The sequence below is a fragment of the Mauremys mutica genome, chromosome 13 (assembly GCF_020497125.1).
Source record: "Mauremys mutica isolate MM-2020 ecotype Southern chromosome 13, ASM2049712v1, whole genome shotgun sequence".
Taxonomy (NCBI): domain Eukaryota; kingdom Metazoa; phylum Chordata; order Testudines; family Geoemydidae; genus Mauremys; species Mauremys mutica.
In genome coordinates, this window is record NC_059084.1 from 24,671,033 (window position 1) to 24,692,186 (window position 21,154).

Genomic DNA, 21,154 nt, shown 5'->3' on the forward strand with positions numbered 1-21,154 from the left:
TTCCCATCTGTCCGGGCTCCCAGCAGAGCGGTGCCCCCAGACCTAGTGGTGCCTGTTCTGCCTATGGCTAAGGACAGCCCTGACAGCTCCCTCCTGGAGCTCTGCTTTATGGCAGACAGGGAAGCGTTCGCCCATCAGCATGGCCTCTTGGCGCCCTGCACGGGGGAGCAGCACTGCAGTCGGGGGTCCCTGCACCCATGCCGGGATCTAGTGGAAGAGAGGTCCAGGAGGATTCAATATGGTTAGAGGAGGAGTGTCTTTGCCAGTGCTGCCCTGTCTCTGCCTGCCCCGTGCTTAGAGCTTTCAGACACGTACCTGGGGCTGGGTCCTCAGCTGTGGGAAGTTGGCCTGGCTCCTGCCTTCTCCCTGCTCCGACAAGTCAAACTGGAGCCAGCTGGGGGTGCCAAGAGTCATCCTGATGGGCCTCGTATAAGCGTTTGGCTAAGCTAGAAATGTACATAGCTGGTGCAACCTCTGCACTGGCTGCTCAGGGGAACCGAGGCCAGGCGTGGCCACCTACAGCAAGATGTGCATTGTACTAGAGCTGTGCTTCCCTGCCTGGGGTGCAGCAGAGCTGAGTGGGAGGGGTCCTGGCGGAGGAGAAGGGCCTGAGGATGAAGGAAGCTCCATGAGCCAGGATCTAGTCTGCCTGCATTGCAGACCCGTTCCTGTGTCTGGGGGCAGAGGAGCCAGCAGCCAGGAAAGAAACCAGGATTAAAAAGACCCCCAAACCATACAGGAAAGAAAACAGCTGACAAGGCAAAGGAATAGCAGAGCCCAAAAGGGACAGGAGAGAAGGTGGAGGTAACTCTGCCAGGGCAGGGAATGAGTGGGAGAAGAGGGAGGGCCCAGCTGTCACTCCAGCACATGAAGGCTCCACTATCACTCAAGGACGAGGGTACTGGAGGGGTACAGTGAAGGCTCACCCCAGAGACAGACCCGTTCAGTTCAGGGCCTTGCAGGTAGGTGGCTGCAGCTCCTCCTCTTTGGGAACAACATGCCGAGGGTGTTTGTTTCTGAAGATTCCCGCAGCCCGGCAGGCACCACTGAGGGTGGCGTGCCATGGCGCACCGTGTCGCTGTCGCTGCTGTTAGGCCAGGACGTGTCAATATTAGTAGGATTGCTTGGACATGCCAAACCCAAGCTGGGATCCTTTCCAGCTGGGACATTCCTTCCTATTGGATTGTTTGTTAACACGCTGTGTGATGTCAGCACTGAGCATCACCAAAGGGGCCCTCTGTGGGGAGAGGACAGTGCAGGAAGTCAGGCAGAGGGAGCTGGGGAGCAGAGGGAGGAAGAAAGCTGGAGTAGGAGGATGATCTGGCGGGGAGGGAGCAGGAAGGTGAACTCCGTGAATAAGCTCATGAGACCAGCCACACGCTGCACAGCACGGCCCTGCTCTGTAAAATGGCAGCATGGCTTTCATCTGTATCCTCTCCCAGGGACTCCACATCGCATCTGCTTGGTTTTCACAAGTGAAAGGTTGGGGCTTTCCCCTGAGCTTCCAGCTCTGCAAACCGAGCCTGGCGTCTGAGAGTCAAGCAGGGTTCCCTCCGGCTCATGCATCACCACCACCAAGGACTCTGCCCTGCGAAATCAGCCAAGATGTCTGTTCATGACTCCCAAGCTAGACTAGAACCCGCCCGCTCCGCTCCGCTGTAGCTGTGTTAGCACAGATTACACCGGCCATGGAGTAACGGCCCCTGCACATGTGCCCTGGTTACCAGGCAGAGACACAATGCTGCTGTGAGAGAAATGCGGCTGTTCAAGCTGGGCTCTGACGATACAGAGTGAGAGCTGATAAGGACAAGAACCCCAGCGAAGGCATCCCCCCTTTCCCAGCATCTGGATGGCATATGAGTGTTGCGTGCAGCAGAAGGCAAGTTGCTGGTTGCTGCCATATTAGCCCTCACCAGGGAGTGAACCAGGCACCTCCAAAGCTAAAAGCACAAATTGAGCCAAAGAGTGAGGTGGGAGGCCTGAAACAGCTGGGTCGGGTACGGAGGGTCCATGTAACCCATGCTGCCTAGTGATTTGCACTGCCACTGAGCGTGTACTTTAAAGATGCCTCTGGCTGCTTTGGCTTATTCCTGTGCAGTGTTTGCACCGGCAGGGGGATCCCAACCATGACCTCTCCTCACCAACCGAATGTGCTGCCCTGGTGCTCTGATCCGACGGTGATGGGGCCATGTCAGTACTTAGAGGACAGAAGGGCCATGACAGTGTGACATGTTACTGAGGATGCCCATGGGGAGCATGTTGCCAAACCCCACAATAACCTCGCTCAGCTGCCAAGCAGTGGCGCCTGCCATGCAACCCTAGGTCAGGACTGGGTCTTGTTTGTGTGTCGATAAAGCTATGGCTAGAGAAGCCCTCATGCTGAATACCCCACTGTGTCCCTGCCACGTGGTGCCTGATGCTAGAAGGGCTTTGCAGAGCAGTGGAGGAGAGGATGCAACTACATAGCCATGAGGTGCCATAGGAAGGGACCCAGAACAGGGACCCAGTCTAATCCTAATCTCAGCCCTAATCCTAATTCTGTTCAGTGCTTGGAACTGTGGTGGGGATTATTGCCTGGCATTACTGTATCCATTAAGATGTGGTAAGTCAGGCTCTGTCCAGCCTCATTCACAACATGCAGGGGGCCATCTATTCTGAGTGGCAGTGGGGTCCAGTGGGCAGGGCACAGGCCTGAGAGGCAGGAAAACTGGATTCTGTTCCCAGATTTGCTGTATGATCTTGGGTAAGTCACCTCCCCTCTCGGTCTTATCTATTTAGTTGCAAGCTCTCTGGGGCCGGAGTTGTCTCTTTGCCACGTGTGCACAGAAGGCCCAGAACCCTGGGACCGTGATTGCAGTCGGGGCTACGTGCCATGGCTGGAGTACAGATGATATCAATGCCAGCCCTGTGCAGATTCATCCCTCGGTTATCTGCGACCCCCCCCCCCCCCCATGCCACCTGAGTGTGCTGAGCTGTGCTGGGTGGCGTGTGCCTGAGCCCAGGGTTGCAGCTTGCCGGATTCTGCCAGCCATCGGCATCTTCGTCACAGGGGCTCTCGGTGTTTTATGGCTGAGCCTGGAGCGAAGGGAGCTGATAAAAGCCAGACGCTCATTATTTATGAACAACATGGCTGTGAGGTGGGGAGACAGCGCTAGTGTTTGCAGCCCGCAGAGGAGGCTAGGCACAGTGCTGGGGGCACAGGATGGGTAGCGCTGAAAGGGAGGGGCATGGCTCTGGCAGGCAAATGGGAGGGGGAAGGGAGGGGCTGTCTCATGGGACATGTGGGGAAGGAGGGAGAGGGGCTCAGAGGCACTGTGTGGACTGTAAGGAGGATATTCCTCCCTTGCAGGGAGATGAACACTCTGTTTCTTTCCGCTCCTGCCTTCCTACACTGGGAGCCTGGCTCTGGGCACCCAGGTTGGTTGTGTACTGCCTGGGAGGGGCAGCCCTGCTCTTTGCAGCACGTTTGCCAATGGAGGGGTGCCCAGCCTGCGCGGCACAGACCACTACTTCCTCTGCCACCCCCCTTGTCGCATCAATATTTAACTGGTCTGGTCGGACAGATTGAGGCAAGGGAGTGAGGCTGGGAGCAGGTGCCAAGGGGGACTCTAGGGGGCAGGCAGCCTGGGCCACAGCATGGAGGTAGCAGGAGAGAGGATTTTGCCTTGAATGGGTGACTCCTGCTGGGAGAGGCAGGGACTGGAGTAGCTGGGGGCTGCCCCATAGCTATTGCTCCTTCGTGACACCCCCCACCAGAGCCACCAGCCAGGAGGTGCCAGGTTCGGGGGAGCTGTCAACTGACTTCCTGTATAACTCTGCTTTGTCTCACAGCTTCTCTGGCCCAGATGTTGACAGAAAGAAACTCATCAGACAATCCAGCTGGCCTTTATTTTTTGGGTGGTTGTGAGGGGAGCTGCTAGGCAGGCTGGAGAGGAGGCAGGGTTGGGAGGGAGAGGAGGAGGGAGGGGGGAATGCAGGCAGAGGAGTGCTCAGAGTTTACTTTGCAGGAATAGCTGTGATGTTTGCCATATCTGAAGGTCTGACGTGCCAGCCCTGGGCCATTCTCTCTTGGCAGGCTTTTGTGCCCTACGAAGCTCCCCTCTGCAGTAGCACTGGCCTCTAAAGGAAATGAGTTTCCTTTGGGGGTGGGAGACACATGAATGTGCTCACAGCCCTGCAGCCAGGTGGGGAGCAGGCCAGGTGCACGCTCTGTTCTGTGGCTCGGCTTCAGGAGTTCTGACGGCCAGAAATAAACACTGCTGTCTGTCAGCTGTCAGTAGAATTCGAATCCACAGCATGGACAGCACACAGGACGTGGTTCAATGTAGAGTAAGAATTCAGCTCTCTCGCGGCATGTGCCAGCCTTATTGGGAATGGCATGTTGGTGTGCACAGAGAGCTCCCAGCAGCTGCAGTACCTGCCCCTCCCTGCAGGAGGCACTGCAGGGCATGAGGCAGGAACACCAGCTACAGAGGCAGTCACACCTGCTCCAGACTCGGCGAGGACAGTCGGGAATACCATAGAGGTGCTTGCCATGGGCCAGTAATAGGCAGCCCAAAAGCCTCCGCTCTCCCTGTGGGAGACGATCTGTGCAGTGGGGGTGCTGGGCTATGGACACTGAAGGGATCAGGGGTAGTGTGATCTAAAAGGTTTGTTAGCACTTGTTTGGGATGGTTGCCTGGCTCGGGAGTAGTGAAGTTGCAAGTGACTTATGCCAGGTTTCCTGCACAAGTGCAAGTTAACCCTTCATTCCCCAGCCGGTCAAGAACGTTTTGACAAAAGGCTGTTTTATTGAAAAATGCAGATGCGTTGAGATGGAAACTCTCAATGGGAAAGGGTTGTTTTTCCTGTTTCCAAAAAAGGTTGGAAATTGTTAAAATAGGACGTTGAGACATTGTTTTGAAACCAAAAGTTAAGCTTTTTTTGGTTTGAAATGACTTTGTTTTGGAGTGTAAGTTAATTTATTCTTTAAAATCAAATCTTTGACAGAAACATTTTGAAATTAACTAACAGTTTCCATTGACTTTTGAACAGAATTTGTTTTTCAGATTTTCGGTTTGCAAAAATGTTCGAGATTTCGATTGTTTTGTCCTGCTTTGGGATGGGAAAAATATTCAAAACCTTGAAAATTTCCCTGCAACAGGAAAACCATTTCTCTCCAAGCTCTCCTTAACACTCCCCTTGCCCCATCCTGCGTTCTCTGGGTGCTACCAGAATATGAACAATTACTGATACTAACCTATGATGTCCCCTGTCCTGTGTCCTCTGGGTGCCGCATACGTTGCAGAACAGCAATTTCAGAAAGGGCTTGGGGAGTTTGGGGACTGTATTTCATATTGATCCAGAGATAAGGCCCAGGAGCAATGTTATCGACTGCCCAGACAGGCAAGGGACACAATGAAATAGAACTAATCATTGTTTTCAAAAGAACCACCTCAACCCAAAATAGCTTTCCTGGACATAAAAGGGTCACTGTTTTCAAGGCTGTACTCTCCGGGTATGTCCACACTGCGATTAAACACCCTGGGCTGGCCCATGTAAGCTGACTTGGGCTGTGAGGCTGTACAATTGCAGTGTAGACGTTCAGGTTTGCACTGGAGTCTGGGCTCTGAGACCCTCCCCACTTCTGGGGTCCCAGAGCCCAGGCTTGGGCTGCACCACAATTTTACAGCCCCACAGCCTGAGCCAGCTGCTATGGGCCAGCCCTGGGTGTTTCATTGCAGTGTAGACATACCCTTAGAGGCCAGACATGTTATCACGCCTGTCAGCATTTGACATGGATGCGTAGGGACATTTTAGAGAGGGAAATCAGGACAGGCCTTGGAGCGCATGAGAAATCCTTGGGGCGGGGCAGAGCTTGGAGAGGCAGAGATGGGAGCATGGTAAATGTTTTAGTAAAAATAAGCACAGTCTTTCCTACCCAGGGAGGGTTGTTATGGGTGTCTGTGTGTGTGTGCTGGGCGGTGAGGGGGTGAAACCCAGTGACTCAGCTTTGCTGCAGACAGAAAATGGTCGGTGTCTCCTTCTGGCAGGGCCTGCCCCGTGGGCTGCCCGGAAGATGAGCTGTGACAACGCTGTTAAATGGATTCTCTTTCATTTGAACTTTGGTGATGCAAGCAGGCTGTGTGGCGCTTGCCTGTGAGCCGCGCGGACAGTGGGCAAGGGGAAGAGACAGTGGGAAGGGGGAGGGCGGAAGGATGGGGAGAGAGGGGAGCCAGGGGAAGGCAGAAGCCCAGGGAGCGAGGAGAAGAAAAGCCAAGGAGAGCGAGGGAGCGAGAGCGAAGGGCTGGAAGGAGGGATCAAGGGAGAAGGTGAGAGAGCATGGAGGGAGTGGGGGGCGTGGCGCAGTACGTTCCAGAACCCCCTTTGCACAGCGGGGAGCTTGCCAGCAGCAGCAATGTCATCTCCCTGGGCAGAGACAGCCAAAGCACACAGAGCTGGGGGAGCTGGAGTGGGGCCTCTGTGGCAGGGAGAAGTTGTTGGCTGGTTTAGCTCAGCTGGTTGGGGTGGCAGCCAGGAGGCGTTGATCAAGTCACACTGTCTTTTTGTCCTGTCCTTCCTCTCTCTGTTTCCTTCCCTAATGGGGGAGGGTGTTTAAAGTCTCACAGATCTTGCCTTTGGGCGAAGGGTGGTTTGAGGATGGGATGGCAGCACAGCACGCTCAGGCCTGACTTGCAGCTGCTTGCTGGGAAAGCCTGGAGCTGAAGAGATGGGACTGTGCCGGCTATCACATCGTGGGGACCAAATCCTCCCTGCTCAGCCAGCCCTCCGTCCACCTCCCCTGCTCTTCTAGCCCTGGGTACTCCCCGAGCACACGTGGAGCTCTGCTGATGCACATCATTGCTAACCATCCCCAGAGCTGGGCCTCTACTCAGCTCTGCTGATGCACCCAAATCTGCCCCTGCAGCCCCCTGCTATTCCAGTCCTGGATCCCTCCTGAACAGAAACAGCCAATCATGGCCCTTGGTGGCACCCACTAATGGCTTGCAGGGAGCGTGGTCCAGACAACACAGTTCATTTCACTCATGTCCCCAATCTCCGATGGTGAAAGGGCCGGGTGTGGCGTTGATCTGCTTTCATGGGTTGGGCCATATTTGAGGCTTGAGTAGAAATGGAGCCATGGGGAATAAGAAGCAATTCTGCCTGCCTGAACTTCTTGGGAGTTGTCTTTGCCCTAACCTGACCCTCTTGCTGCCTCTGCTGTAGGCCATGGCAGCAGCCACTGGCTTAGCTGCACCATTGCTTGCACCTAGTGTGGACATGATTTCCCCGCTGCCGCTACACCAGGGACCGAAGTTCCACTGTAGACAAGGTCTGAGTGGTGTTGGGAAGGTATATTCCAAAAGGTGCGAGGCACTGGTTGTCCCTTAGGGCACGGCCCGATGGGGCTCAGCCTGAGTCGGTTACCCCCTGATGCAGTGCAGGGATGTGTCCAGGACTGGCTGGGGCTAAGAAGCTGGGTTTGCTGGCAGATGGCCCATGTCACCGTGCCAGTTAACTGCCCATCCCTGAGACGGGGGTGGGGAGACCAGGGTCAAAGTGGGGAATGTATAAGGAGGTTTCTTGCCCAAAGAGCTGGGGGAGGAGAGGGAATTTATCTTTGATTTACCATGGTAGGTGCTTCAAGGTGTCCCGTTCGCCCTCAGAGAATGAGGACCAGGGCACTGCTCTGGATACCCCCAGCCCAGCCCAGCCCCCTGATGGGAGGCTAGTGGGTGCTTGGAGATCCATGTACCTTTGCTGGTGGAGCTGAGTGCATTTCACCTGTGGTGCCTGCAGATGTTTCATCAGTGTTCCATGGCTTGGTCTCTGCCCATTACATCACGGGCCTGGCCTGATGCTCTCAGAGCACTGCTTTGGTTTTTAATTATTGAGGGGTTTTGACTCAGCTCCCCAATGGGAATGGCCCGTTAGAACCCCAGTATGTCTGCAGAAGCTACTGCTACGGAGTCCAGTGCAAAGCAGTCCAGGGTGAGCTACCGGCTGGCTCAGAGAGCCCCCTTTAAAGGAATAGGGATATGCACCTCTATGGAGCTCGGACTAGCAGTCTGGGCCTTCAGCTCCAAAAGCATAAGCCTCTCACTCGAGCTTAGGGAGATCTCCCATCATGGGCCCTAGTGATAAATCCCATATCCTCTCCTAGGGCCCTCCATTCCCCTTGGCTCCTGCTGTCTGTAGCAGGTCATACTGCTCTGCCTTGCCATGCACTTAGCCTCTATTTGAGTCTAACGCTGCTTCCTGCACCCGAGCTGAGCAAGAGTTTAGGAATCTGCAGAAGAGTTGGAATGTAAAAGGAATGTTTCCAGGTTCAGGCACTGTTAAAATGCAACCTTCCCTTCCCTGGTCCCTGCTGTAACTGTGGCATCTTCCTATCCTCAGCCTAGGTGACACTGGCAATTGCTTCAGAGTGACAGATGAGGAGTTCAGAATGGTGCCCAGTGCCCCATACATATGGCTGCCTTTGGCACTTTCCAGTAAAACCCCAGGACAGCAGCGCAGTGGGGGGCCCGGGGCTAAGGCAGGCTCCCGGCCTGCCCTAGCTCTGCGCGGCTCCTGGAAACCCAGAGCCCATACCCCCTCCTGCACCCCAACCCCCTGCCCCAGCCCAGTGAAAGTGAGTGAGGGTGGGGAAGAGTTAGGGAGGGAGGGAGGGAGCGGGGGTGGGGCCTCAGAGAAGGGGCGCGGCAGGGGCGTTCTGTTTTGTGTGATTAGAAAGTTGCCAACCCTAATGACCAGCCTACAGGAGCTGAGCTCTGGCCTAATGTTCTTAGCAGCATGGTTGCCCTTTCCCCTCCTTGGCCATGGTGTAGTTGAAGATAGGTCCCTGGCTTCAGGGGCGACTCTATGTATTTTGCTGCCCCAAGCACGGCAGTCAGGCGGCTTTTGGCCGCATGCCTGCGGGCGGTCCGCTAGTAACGCGGATTCGGTGGCATGCCGGCGGGAGGCCTGTCGGTCCTCTGCCTTCAGCGTACCCGCCGCCGAATTGCTGCTGAAACCGCGGGACCAGCGGGCCTCCTGCAGGCACCCACTGAAGGCAGCCTGACTGCCGCCCTCACAGCGACCGGCAGGCTGCCCCCCGCAGCTTGCCGCCCCAGGCATGCGCTTGGTGCGCTGGTGCCTGGAGCCGCCCCTGCGTGGCTTTCCCTCCCCTGCCTGGCTATTTGTAGCTTCCTAGCCTGGGCAGGGCAGTTGCCTTTACTCAGTGCAACCTGGCATCCAGCAGAAAGAATTTCTGGCCTCTCGGGCTGCTGAACTCAACATGTAGTTGACCACGGTCATGACCCCTTCCCCCCGCCTCCCCTCACACCTGCTAGGTCAGGGGTCAGCAACCTTTCAGAAGCGGTGTGCCGAGTCTTCATTTATTCACTCCGATTTAAGGTTTCGTGTGTCAGTCATACATGTTAACGTTTTTAGAAGGTCTCTTTCTACAAGTCTATATAATATATAACTAAACTATTGTTGTATGTAAAGTAAATAAGGTTTTAAAAATGTTTAAGAAGCTTCATTTAAAATTAAATTAAAATGTAGAGCCCCCCCCCCCCCCTCCGGACCAGTGGCCAGGACCCGGGCAGTGTGAGTGCCACTGAAAATCAGCTCGCCATCACACGTGCCATAAGTTGCCTACCCCATGCTAGGTGCTACTTGGAAGGGTGTGGCCTGTACCTTTGAAAAGCCCCCTGGAGCAGAGCACAGAAAGGCTTCTGCTTGCAGTAGACGGAGCTCCTTTTTTGGAAGCTCTGTGTGAAAGGCCAGAGCCTACGCTTGGGCCTCTCAGCTGCGGTTGTGTCCTGGGGGCAGGATTTCAGTCTGAATACGTCCAGTTAACATGTGCCTCTGAGCCTGGGTGGTTGCCCAGCCGTGGTGATGGGCAGGCAGGGTTGGCTGTGGTGGGACGCTGTGGACTTGCTGGGGAGCTAGCACAGGGACACGTCACACTGAGGAGGAGGAGGAGCAGCACAGTGTCCAGGAGCGAGAAGACCTGGAAGCCTGGAGCGGAGTGGGGCCGGTCTAACCAGCTCCCACGTGACCCTCTCCCAGCCCCTAGCGCAGGGCGTGCTGGGGCAAGGAGGGATGTGGCAGAGGCATGGCCAGGGCAAACTGAGCTCCTGCGAACCCCAGTTGGTAGATGGTCCCTTGGGCGCTGTTGCCCTCCACCGTAGATTAGAGCATCTCCCAGTTCCCTGATGGGCTGAATGGAGCTGGGGCAGCACCAAATCTGAACCTGAGTCTTGGGCCTAAAATCCACGCTGAGGAAGGCGTGATGTAAGCGATTAACTACTGCCCATTGCTGAGCCGCTTCGCCAGCCGGGGCAGGGGAGGGTCCGCGTGGGATAATGTCGCAAAGGGCACATTGCCCCAGCACATAAGAGGATGACAGAAAAAAGGGAACAACTCTGTTTCAAATGCGCACGCTGGTTTTGTTCCTTTGTTTTGTGTTTCACTTCTTCATGCCATGGAAAGAGGCTTTTAAAGATTCTTTCTCCTCTCCCCGATTTACTGGGAAAGATCAAACTACCCTGTGCTGCCTTCCTTCTCTGTTGCCGGAGCAGTGGCAGGTTCCTCAGGCCTCCGATGAAGGAGCTGGGGGCTGGCGATTCTCTCCCAAAGAGAGCCTTTTCCCAGCTGCGTGTCAGGTGTTTGAATTAAATAGGTGTCAGCAAAGTGAGTTTTAAACAATCTGACTAAAAATCCCCCCCCTTCCCTCCCGATGGCTCTGGTCTCTGGCCAAGTCAGAATCTCACTCGTTCTCCGGTTTTCCAAGGAGACCTCCAGTGAAAAGGAGCAAGACAAGAGCTGAGCTTTCCAAAATTCAAAACCAACCCAAATCAAAAACCTCTTCATGAAAACGGGTCAGGCCTCGTTTTTCCACCCTCTTCTGGTCACCAGCAGGCTAAAAAGCAGCAGGTTTCCCTGCAGGGTGTAGCCAGCCTGTGGAAGTCAGCCCTGCAGGAGCTTGTTAAGGAGTAGGGCAGGGACTGGATTTCAGAGCAAGGCTGGGTGGTTTCCTGATCCCTGTAAGTAGTTGCCCGAACACAGATAACGATTTGGTTATTCAAATCTCGTGCTTTAGGGCATGAGCTGATTGCTTAGGTGGGGCTTGCTAGCGCATTGCTTCATTGCACAGCCTCTTGGGTGAGGTATGGGAGAGCTCCGCTTCTGTCTCCCTCATCTGCACTGAGCAGCGCTGGCCCTAGGCTGGAAATGGGCTCTCTCACTGCTGCCTTAGGGAGACTCCTGTAGAGCACTTTGCTGCTCAGCTCCGCTGCGGAGCTAGGAGTGACTTAGGGGCTGGGAGACTTTTAGAGGCCTGAATACAAAGCCAAAGCATGGTCAGCGTAGGCACCCCATTGCTGGGTGTCTGGCCATAGCTCCCAGGGCCCTGCAGACAGGAGTCACAAGTGCAAGCCTTCTCCCTCCTCCCAGAGAGATTTACATTGTTGTCAGGTAGGAGGGACCACGGGCACACACAGCTGCCTCTTGCATAGACTGGCACTGTGCCCCCATGCACGTCATTTCACGGAGCCCAGTGCTTCAGGGGGACTATCCCGCGGTGGGGGTCAGACAGCAGGGAGCACAAGGTGCGCTATGGTTCTGCATCAGGGTGGGGCTGACTGCAGCCCTGGGGGCTTTTCTTTACTGCATGTTGCGGGGAACATGAATTTGCCATGGAAGATGCCCTGTGTCGGCTCAGTTGGAACATGGCACCGCCCAGGCCCTGGGCCAGGGTGCGGCCCGGGCCCTATACCAGGTCAGTGCCCTGAATAGCCGTGGGGCTGAAGTTGCTTTCTACTGAATCTATTGGATTATTAGCTTTGAGTTTGAATTCCCACCCTCCCCTCTGATCCTTCCAGGCTGGTGACTTCCCCTTTTACTTCCCAGGGCGTCAGATCCCCCTTTGGGAAGGGGCTGCAGCCACCCCCATTTAGAAATGTGGTCCAGGCGTTCTGGGCATTTTTAGGCAATCCCACTAGTTAAAATGCTCCCCACGTGCTGACGTCACCGGCAGCCTGCCAGCTGGGGTGTCCTGCTTGTTGTGTGGCCCAGGATCTGGGCTCAGTGCCCCCTGGGCCTTGGTTTGGGCTCCGTTTGCAGGGATTGTTCTCCAAAAATGTCTGCAACTGGTCCCCTGATTTCACTAAATGAAAAGGCCCGTGTTGCCCCAGGGCAGATTAAGACTGGATCCTTTGATCCTTGGGATCCATGTCTGGGGATAGCAGGGGACTTGAGGGTGAATCTGTGGCAGGGCACAGGCAGATTTCTGCCCATCTCCCGCCTGCTGGGTTGAGCTGCATTGCTTGGGATGGATGGAGAGAAGAATACGTTGGGGTGGGCTGGGGAAGTGGTTCCATTTGTGGGGTCCTTGTATTGTGATGGATCTGAGGCACGGCGGGTGGGAGCATCTCTCAGCAGGGCAGCTGGATCTGATTGCCCCGGGAGCTGTGACCCCCACAGTGCTGGCTGTATTGGAGATGAGGGCCCTAGTGTGGAGGACTCATTAGCGAAGCTGGTCATTTGGGTGGCTGCTGCTGGTGTTATGTTCCAGGATGTTAATCCCCATCACTGTGTGCAGCTGCATTTGCCATCTCGCTAAGCCTGCCTGACAATGGACAGGCTGCATTAGGCCTGACGCTGTAAATTCGGGGCTCAGGGACAGGCAGTGCCTGCTTTTGAAAGCTAATTGCCACGTGGCTTCTCTGTCTCCAGCTCAGGGCAGTGGAAAACTTGTGTCACATGGCCAAGTCCTCCTATTCCTGGCGAGGTGGGGGTCTCGTACAGGCTGTGTGTCATGCCCCTCCCTCAGCCCCCTGAGGGCCCGCTGCCTGCGTCTGCCCCAAGGGCTCTGTGACATTCTCCCACCACCGCTCTAGCACCTGGACAGGACACCCAGCAATGACTCTGCTGACAGCAGCCTCTGCTAGTGCTTCCCCCCAGGGGCTCGCCACTGGCTGCACCGGCGCTACAGCAACGCGGGAAATTGTCATGGAAACCTGGTTGTGGACAGGGCCAGGGAGAGTCCATTGTAGGAGGGCACAGGAACCCAGCGCAGGTTCTCCCCGTGCCCAGGGGCTGGTCCCAGAGCCCGTTGCGGGAGGGCACAGGAACCCAGCGCAGGTTCTCCCCGTGCCCGGGGGCTGGTCCCAGAGCCCGTTGCGGGAGGGCACAGGAACCCAGCGCAGGTTCTCCCCGTGCCCGGGGGCTGGTCCCAGAGCCCGTTGCGGGAGGGCACAGGCGTCCAGCGCAGGTTCTCCCCGTGCCCGGGGGCTGGTCCCAGAGCCCGTTGCGGGAGGGCACAGGAACCCAGCGCAGGTTCTCCCCGTGCCCGGGGGCTGGTCCCAGAGCCCGTTGCGGGAGGGCACAGGAACCCAGCGCAGGTTCTCCCCGTGCCCGGGGCTGGTCCCAGAGCCCGTTGCGGGAGGGCACAGGAACCCAGCGTAGGTTCTCCCCGTGCCCGGGGGCTGGTCCCAGAGCCCGTTGCGGGAGGGCACAGGAACCCAGCGCAGGTTCTCCCCGTGCCCGGGGGCTGGTCCCAGAGCCCGTTGCGGGAGGGCACAGGAACCCAGCGTAGGTTCTCCCCGTGCCCAGGGGCTGGTCCCAGAGCCCGTTGCGGGAGGGCACAGGAACCCAGCGTAGGTTCTCCCCGTGCCCAGGGGCTGGTCCCAGAGCCCGTTGCGGGAGGGCACAGGCGTCCAGCGCAGGTTCTCCCCGTGCCCGGGGGCTGGTCCCAGAGCCCGTTGCGGGAGGGCACAGGAACCCAGCGTAGGTTCTCCCCGTGCCCGGGGGCTGGTCCCAGAGCCCGTTGCGGGAGGGCACAGGAACCCAGCGCAGGTTCTCCCCGTGCCCAGGGGCTGGTCCCAGAGCCCGTTGCGGGAGGGCACAGGAACCCAGCGCAGGTTCTCCCCGTGCCCGGGGGCTGGTCCCAGAGCCCGTTGCGGGAGGGCACAGGAACCCAGCGCAGGTTCTCCCCGTGCCCGGGGGCTGGTCCCAGAGCCCGTTGCGGGAGGGCACAGGAACCCAGCGCAGGTTCTCCCCGTGCCCAGGGGCTGGTCCCAGAGTCCCTTCCAGCTCAGGTTCTTCCTATTCCAAGTGACTAACAAGTCAGCAGGGCCCTGCACTGGTCAGATGCACCCCACCCTTGCACTTTGCATGCTGGCTGAGGGTCTCCCCCTGTCCCCCGTCCTTCCCTGCAGAACTGACCTCCAGGAGCAGCTGCTAAAGGAAGGAGGGAGTGCACTGCTGAGCGTGATCCTCTGGCCGCACCGTGGGCTGGTAACCGATCAAGGGTATGGCTGTGATTTCCCAACCGTGGGGCGCAGCTCCATGGAGAGGCTGAGCCTGGCAGGGCCTGTTGGGATGGGGGCTTGCGGGGCTGCTGTTGGGGTGCCCGGACAGCAGGCTCAGTCAGCTTGCAAAGTGTCATCGAGTTTGGAAGTCCCTGGCGTGGCTGTTACCAAGCAGTCATCAGCGCCTGGAACGCTGCCGGGCGTGTGCCTCCCCACAGACTCTGGGGAGATTGCTTCAAAGGCCAGGATGGCATTTAATTCCCTCTCTCTCTCCTCCGTCTCCTTACCTATGCAGCTGCAGAATAATTAGTCACCATGACGACAGAGACGGGCCCAGACTCAGAGGTGAAGAATGCCCAGGAGGAGCCCCCGCAGCAGCAGCTGGAGGCAGCGGCAACCAGCCCAACCACGGTGACCACTGGCCCTGGCTCGACGGCCAACAACCGGGAAGCTGAGAGCAACGAGAAGCCCAGAGCCCAGGCCGACTCCAGAAGTGCGGAGCCGGTGAGTGGGTGGCGGGCCGGGGAGTGCCAGTGAGGTGCTCGGACCCATGGGCCTGAGTGCTCGGTATTGGGTGGGACGCTGCCTGGTCTCAGCGGGCAGGTGCCCACCCTGTCGGTGGCCACTCTCAGCAGAGGGAGGGGATGGAGGTGGAGTCTGAGCTCCCCACTAGAGGGAGCTCTCAGGGCAGGCAGGGAAAAGCCTGCCCACGCTGCACCTGTTCTGTGGAGGCCTTTGGTCTCCATGGCTGGCATCATCTGGCCCCTTCCCTCTTGCCAATAAAGGCAGTTCCCTTGCAGAATGTGATAGACCCACTGGGCACTGGCTCCCCGAGCCTGTCCGCACCTGAGCCACGAGGATGACACTGAGGATGTGAGCAGCGGTATTATTAACTTCACACAAGCCAGCTGCCCCATTTGCCATTGGGCAGTGCCCAGTGGAGCCATCCAGCCATTGCACACACAGATACCACGCAGCCTGGAACTGGCCCCCAGGATTTCCACTCAGCAGCCTCTGCCTGCTGTCTGCCATATTGTGCCAGGGCTCAGACCCACTCCAGGAAGTGCATGTCTAGGAGACACCCACACATCAGGGCAGGCTGATGGTGCTGGGTCCCCCTGCATGTATGGCCCACACACCCTCTTGCTTATCTGCCCTGCAGAGGGGTTTGGAGAGTGGTGCAGAAGCTGATGTGTGCCAAGTTGGTCTGTGCCTCTGCCCAGAGCAGCTGCCTTTGCTTTGGCTCTCCAAGCTCTAGAACGGGATAGCTCCAGGCTGGAGTGGGTGGGGCCTGTTGAGTGGGTGGGTGGGGGACCCACCCTAGGCCACCCCAGCCCACCCCACAAGGGGCTAGTGCTACAGGACTCTGCACAATCAGCATCACTTTACAAACTCAGCTTGCTCTTCCTCACTAGAGTAGCAGAGCTCTCTCCATCCACCCTCTGGGCAGAACAGGAGAGACCCCCCACAGGGCCTGGTCTTGCCCAGCGCTGGGTCGTGGCTTTGGGAGCCCCAGGCAGAGAGTGAGGAGCAGTGCTGGGAGCCCAAAGGAACATGACAGTGCAGGAAACAGAGTGCTGCTGAGCAGCTGCCAAGGTCCCCGTACCCAGCCGCAGGGTCAGGGGCTGAGGGAGGCAAGTAGCCACGTGCCTCGATGAACTGATGCAATCCCTGGCAGAGCTCAAAGCTGCCGAAGGGCTGCTCTAACCTGTGCCGCTGTAGAAGTCCTGTGTTCTCCAGCCCTGCCCCAGACACCTCTCTACTAGCTGGAAAGGAGGGAGTGCGGTGGAGCAGCTATCTCACTCTGTCCTTGGGGGATTCCCTCCTGCTGCTCTGAGCTGCCGGAGCGGAGCGGCGCCAGAAATGGGAGCTGACCCTGTGTCTCCTCAGACAAGCCCATTCTTCTCACGCACACAGACGAGGGCTTCTCTGGGAGAGGTTTACTGAGAAGAATTTCTCAGACCCCTTGGTGAAGCCTGTTCAGCTGTGGAGGAGGGCGCTCCATGCGATCCCACCTCTCCTACCACCAGCCCTGCTCCCAGCCAACTCCCTAAGCCAGGATCAGCAGTGCCAGGCTGGTGACTGAAGCAGGCAGGGCAGAGCTCTGTTTCTATCACACATGGCTGAACTGCCGGCAATACCATCATGTCCCTACTCGCAGAGCGAGACAACTCAGTGAGGAAGCCTGTGATGGAGAATCAGCTCACAGGTGTCATTTCCCCGGGTCATTTTTCTGACCCTGTTTGTCTGCCAGACAAAGACACAGGATGGAAGAATGGAGCCTGGCTCATCAGAGACTGAAATAATCTCGCAGTTTCATTTGGCTGCAGGATTCCTCTTTGCCTTGCATCCAAAAGTGCTGTATAGTGTCCTTCCATGCTTGTTAACCTGCCAACAGAGAGCTCCACTAACTGTAACTCAGCAGGTTGAGCTGCCATCCCTTCTCTAGTCCCCAGACCGTGCTCCTTTCCATTGCCTCTGGAAAATAACTCCCAAAGGGGCCAGAAAGAAAGCCCCATGCCTCAGCCAATGCACAAAGAGATAGGAGCGAGATTTCATACTACCGGTGCCCGGAACTGCTATACAAGCCCTCCCAGAACCCTAGGGACTTATTCGTGTTGCCGAAGCCTGTGCCACAGCATCTGCTCTGCTAGGCTGAGCTGTGCTGGTGTGGGTAAAGCTAGTGGGGGTATCTCTGCCCAAGCTGCAGTCCCACTTTGCATTGCAGTATAGACATACCCTGGGTCGCTTCTTGGGGGAAAGGACCAGGGGGAACTGTGATGACCTGAGAAGAGGACTTGGAATCTATGACCTAGGATGGGGAGTCTTGGCTTCTCAAAGGCAACATCTAACCGGGCCGATGAGTCAGAGTTATCATGGCCAGGGCAGTTGTGTTGCCAGAGGAGGTAGGGCCTTTCCTGCTGCAGTGGAAAGGGACAGTCCATATCCTGCCCAGGGGAAAATTGCCAGCAGTATTTCCAAGCCGATAAATAATTGAAGCAAACCCAACATAGCTGCTAATTGCAGCAGGTGGAGGGGATGCACGGTGCATGCTAGGCACCAGTTGCCAAGAAAAAGCCATTTAACCCCATAGGAGAATCAGTCCCCACAATCTTATCTCCTGTGATTGGCCACAGGCCACGTTCTGCTTTCAGTCACACTGGTGTCATCCTGGGCCCACCCCAGCCTACCCCAGACTTGTGACCAAGAGCCTCTCTGTGCTAGAATGACAGAGATAAGCAGCAAAAGGGTTTGACTGTTGGCTCAGAAAACATCTAATGCAGGTGATTGCAAAGAGCCGTTGGTCACTGGTGTGCAGAGGCAGCTGGTGCAAGGGCCGTCAGAGCTTATGTGGTCCCTTACCATCTCCATGAGAGTCCTCACTTTCTGTGGCCACATGGCGAGGCTCTCACTGCTTGCCCTGGGTTGGTTGGCCAGGCCTTGGAAGCTGCTTAAGGCCAAGAGGAGGAGGAAAACACAGGGGAGGAAAAAGTTGCTTCTTGGGGTGGTGTGAGAGTCGTGCTTGAAAAGGGTGCCTGACCCCCTTAGCCGCATGGGCACAGCATGGGCAGCGGTGATAAAAGCGCCCCCACCCCTGCCCTATCAGTCTGCCTTGCCCAGACCGGTGAGAGGAAAGCTCCCTGGCCCATGTGGACAAGGAGAGAGTAGTCTGAGAAACCCACCAAGCCTGCTTCCATTTGAAACCTGCCCTAGAGCAGGGCTTGAAGTCCAGTCAGCAGAGAGCACTGGTCTGGCTCCCTCCCTTGTCTCGTGATGTGGGCAGCAAGGACTTGATTGGGGCCTGAATCCCCATCTGGGGAGGAGAAATGGGAGCTCACGATGCCACTGCATCATTCACCTCCCAGGGTCACCTGCTGTGCAGCTGCCCGGAGAACCCGTTCCTCCATACTGCCCTTGTAGGGAGTTCTGGGTGTGCCGGGCCGCTGAGCCTGAGCTTGGTACCCAGAGTCCAGCAGCATGAGGGTTGTGTCTTTGCAGCTGCTGTGGGGCAGACAGATCTTATCGTTTCAGCAGAGGGGTCTGTGGGCCACTCAGTGCATTACTTTGGGGGAGTGTCAGGCAGCTGTGACCCAAGCCCCAGGAAGCACTGATTTGCCGGCAGGCATTATTGTGTGTCGAGTGCCAGTGGGCTGAGGGCTGCATTCTGATCTCAGCTACACCTGTGTCAATGCACAGTGACCCTGCTGAACTCCATGGGGTTACTCTGATCAACACTGGTGTATGGGAAAGACGTCCGGCTGGCCCAGATCTCCACCTTCGTTTTCTGCCTGCAGCCCCACCCTGATTTCTGATGCTCCATGGCATGCAGGAAGACATGGGAAATCTCTTGGAAAATCCAGGGAGCAGGCTGTGCACTGAGGGTCCCTCCATGGCAGACCTCAACCCCTGATCTCAGGAGATGCCAGCCAGATTCATCCTTCAGAGGCTGCGCTTCCAGTCCCCCAGGCCCAGAGCACAGGCAGGATGAAGCTGGGCTGGCACCTGCTGGCACTATCATGCCATGCTCTGGCTAGCCCGTCTCCTGTGAGGGCAGGTGGTCTGCAGAGCTGGATGGCGCTCAGCGCCTGCCTCTTTACAGCCCTCCAGTCAGCATAGGCCCCGGGCCTGGAGCTAGGTGGTGATACACTGCAGAGAGTTCAGCGACTGGCAGTCTGGTGAAAGAGGGCCGGGCCATGCACGGGAGTGGGAGGTGCACAAACTGTGGTGGTGAATAGGCTGGGCTTTGAAAATGCCTCTTCTCTGGAATGTGCCAGTGAGAGCCGCAGCCCAGCACTGTGAAGGAAGCAGGGACTCCCATGGTGCTGCCATCCCCTCCTGTGCAGGGAGGGAGGGGTCACTTGCGGTCTCTCCCACCAGCTCCCATTTCACTGAGGGGCCAGGAGGGAGGGATTCCTTCAACCTTTGCCTGGTTTTCCCACCCTCCTCTCTCTCCCCACAGGGATCCCCCCCATGCCCCTCAGTGCAGGCCAAAGCCAGAGGGGTCTCTTTGTATCAGCCAGTTTGAGGACAATGAGGCTCCCACCCCTTCTATTCCCCACTAGCCCAGCATGCCTCATCCTGAGATAGCTCCCAAACCCCACGGCTCCCTGGTGGCAGTGCAGGGTACACCAGCCGGACCCCCATGCGGATGCAGGAGGGTAACACATGTTTCTCATCCTCCAGGGCATGGATTTGGAGGAGAAGGACTACAGCGAAACAGACGGTCTGTCTGAGAAAACCACGCCCAGCAAGACCCAGAAATCCCCCCAGAAAATTGCCAAGAAGCTCAAGAGCGCCACCTGCAGGGTGACCCTACTCGACGCCTCCGAGTATGAGTGTGAAGTGGAGGTGAGTGACTGGGGTGCGTCACCATAACCCCATGTGTCTGTCTGTCACCCCATCTCACCTCCCTGCCTGGCTCTGCTTGGCCATCGTCCCCTTTCTCACCCTTAACAGTGGATAACCAACCACTGGACCAGCTTACCTGGGGCTGTGGGGGATTCTCTGGCACTGGCAAGTTTTAAACGAAGATTGGACACTTTTCTCAAAGAGATGCACTAGTTCACACGATTTAATTCAGGGAAGTCCTAGGGCCTACGTCACACAGGAGCTCAGGCTAGACCTTGGGAGCCACATGCGGCTCTTTTACAGTTAAAGTGCGGCTCTTGGACGCCCCCACACCCCTCCCCCATTCTCTACCTACCAGACTGGGTGGGGGCAGCTCAGGACCTCTGCCTTGCAGTAGGGTGGTGAGGTAGGGGCTTCTGCCCAGTGGGGAGGTGGGTCTCAGGGCTTCAGCCCTACAGGGTGTGCCTGTTGGGGCTCGGGGCTTCAGCAGGAGCAGGGCTGAAACCCCAAGCCCTGGCAGGTGCCTCCCAAGGGGCTGAATCCCAACAGGTGTGCCTCGGCTCTCAAACTTCTGAAGATCATTGGATGCACCTTGGCGGGTCAGTAAGTTTGGCCACCCCTGGGCTAGACGATCCCAGCAGGTCTTCTTGGCTTTGTAATCTGCGACTCCCTTGGTTTTATAGCGGGAGGCCAACCTGCTTTGGACCAGAGAAATGGGTCTGGCAGCCCAGCGGGAATCAGGTGTGGCCATCCCCACCCCGTAGCTCCGTGAGAGATCAGAGGCTGCGCAGGACGGGGAGGCTGCTCCCTGCTTTCGGCCAGCAGCTGGCTGAATCCAGGGCCCTGCACCTCCAACATGGCAGCAGTTCTCAGGGCGAGAGGTATAGACGGGCCCTGGCTTGGGCCACTCCTCAGGCTGTGTAACAGGGCCAGGCCTTGCACTGCAGCATGGCAGCCTTCGTGGTCTGGGAAGGAGGTGACTGCTGAGCTGCAGCAGGGCCAGTAAAGTGGCCTCCTTCCTCTCACAACACTGCACAAATTAATGGCGCTCCTGTGGCTGTCAGGGTTGGTATAAAATGGAGACAGACTGGACTAAGGAGAGAAGGAGGGAAAGAGAAACGCGTGACAGGCAGGTGCACGTGCTCACAGCCATTCACATTGGTAGACAGACATGCCTATATGTGCTCACACACACACACAAAGCTACAGTAAAGGAACATTAGTAAGGTTGCAGAGTCAAACATTCAGAAGTTAGGAAATGCCAGAATTAAGGTTATCTGTGCAGCCTTAATTTGTCTCCTTCACGCAGATGAATTCTGATACAGTCTTGAATGACGTGATCACATCCACAGGACCCCTGCCTCACCCAGTGCACAGAATGGATGATACTCACTTAGGCTACCGTCTGCACTACAAGCTAGGGGTGTGATTCCCTGTGCATGTACACGGAGTTGAGCTAGTGGGAGAATAAACCACAGTACCTACAGTAGCACCGGTAGCAGCAGCCAAGGCATGGCTTACCC

At 57.0% G+C, this 21,154-nt stretch overlaps 1 protein-coding gene across 15 annotated transcripts in view; it reads left to right on the forward strand.

Annotated features, from left to right (window-relative positions):
- EPB41L1 (erythrocyte membrane protein band 4.1 like 1) overlaps positions 1-21,154 on the forward strand; it is a 158,346-nt gene that overhangs the window by 83,856 nt on the left and 53,336 nt on the right. For 14 of the 15 annotated variants that reach the window (XM_044986123.1, XM_044986130.1, XM_044986128.1 and 11 more), the window contains 2 exons: positions 14,578-14,786; positions 19,467-19,631. In XM_044986123.1, coding sequence (XP_044842058.1) covers positions 14,598-14,786; positions 19,467-19,631 — 354 coding nt within the window. In that variant the 5' untranslated portion in view covers positions 14,578-14,597. Of the gene's footprint in view, positions 1-14,189; positions 14,283-14,577; positions 14,787-19,466; positions 19,632-21,154 lie in introns of all 15 variants that reach the window. The other variant, XM_044986124.1, reaches the window with a different exon arrangement.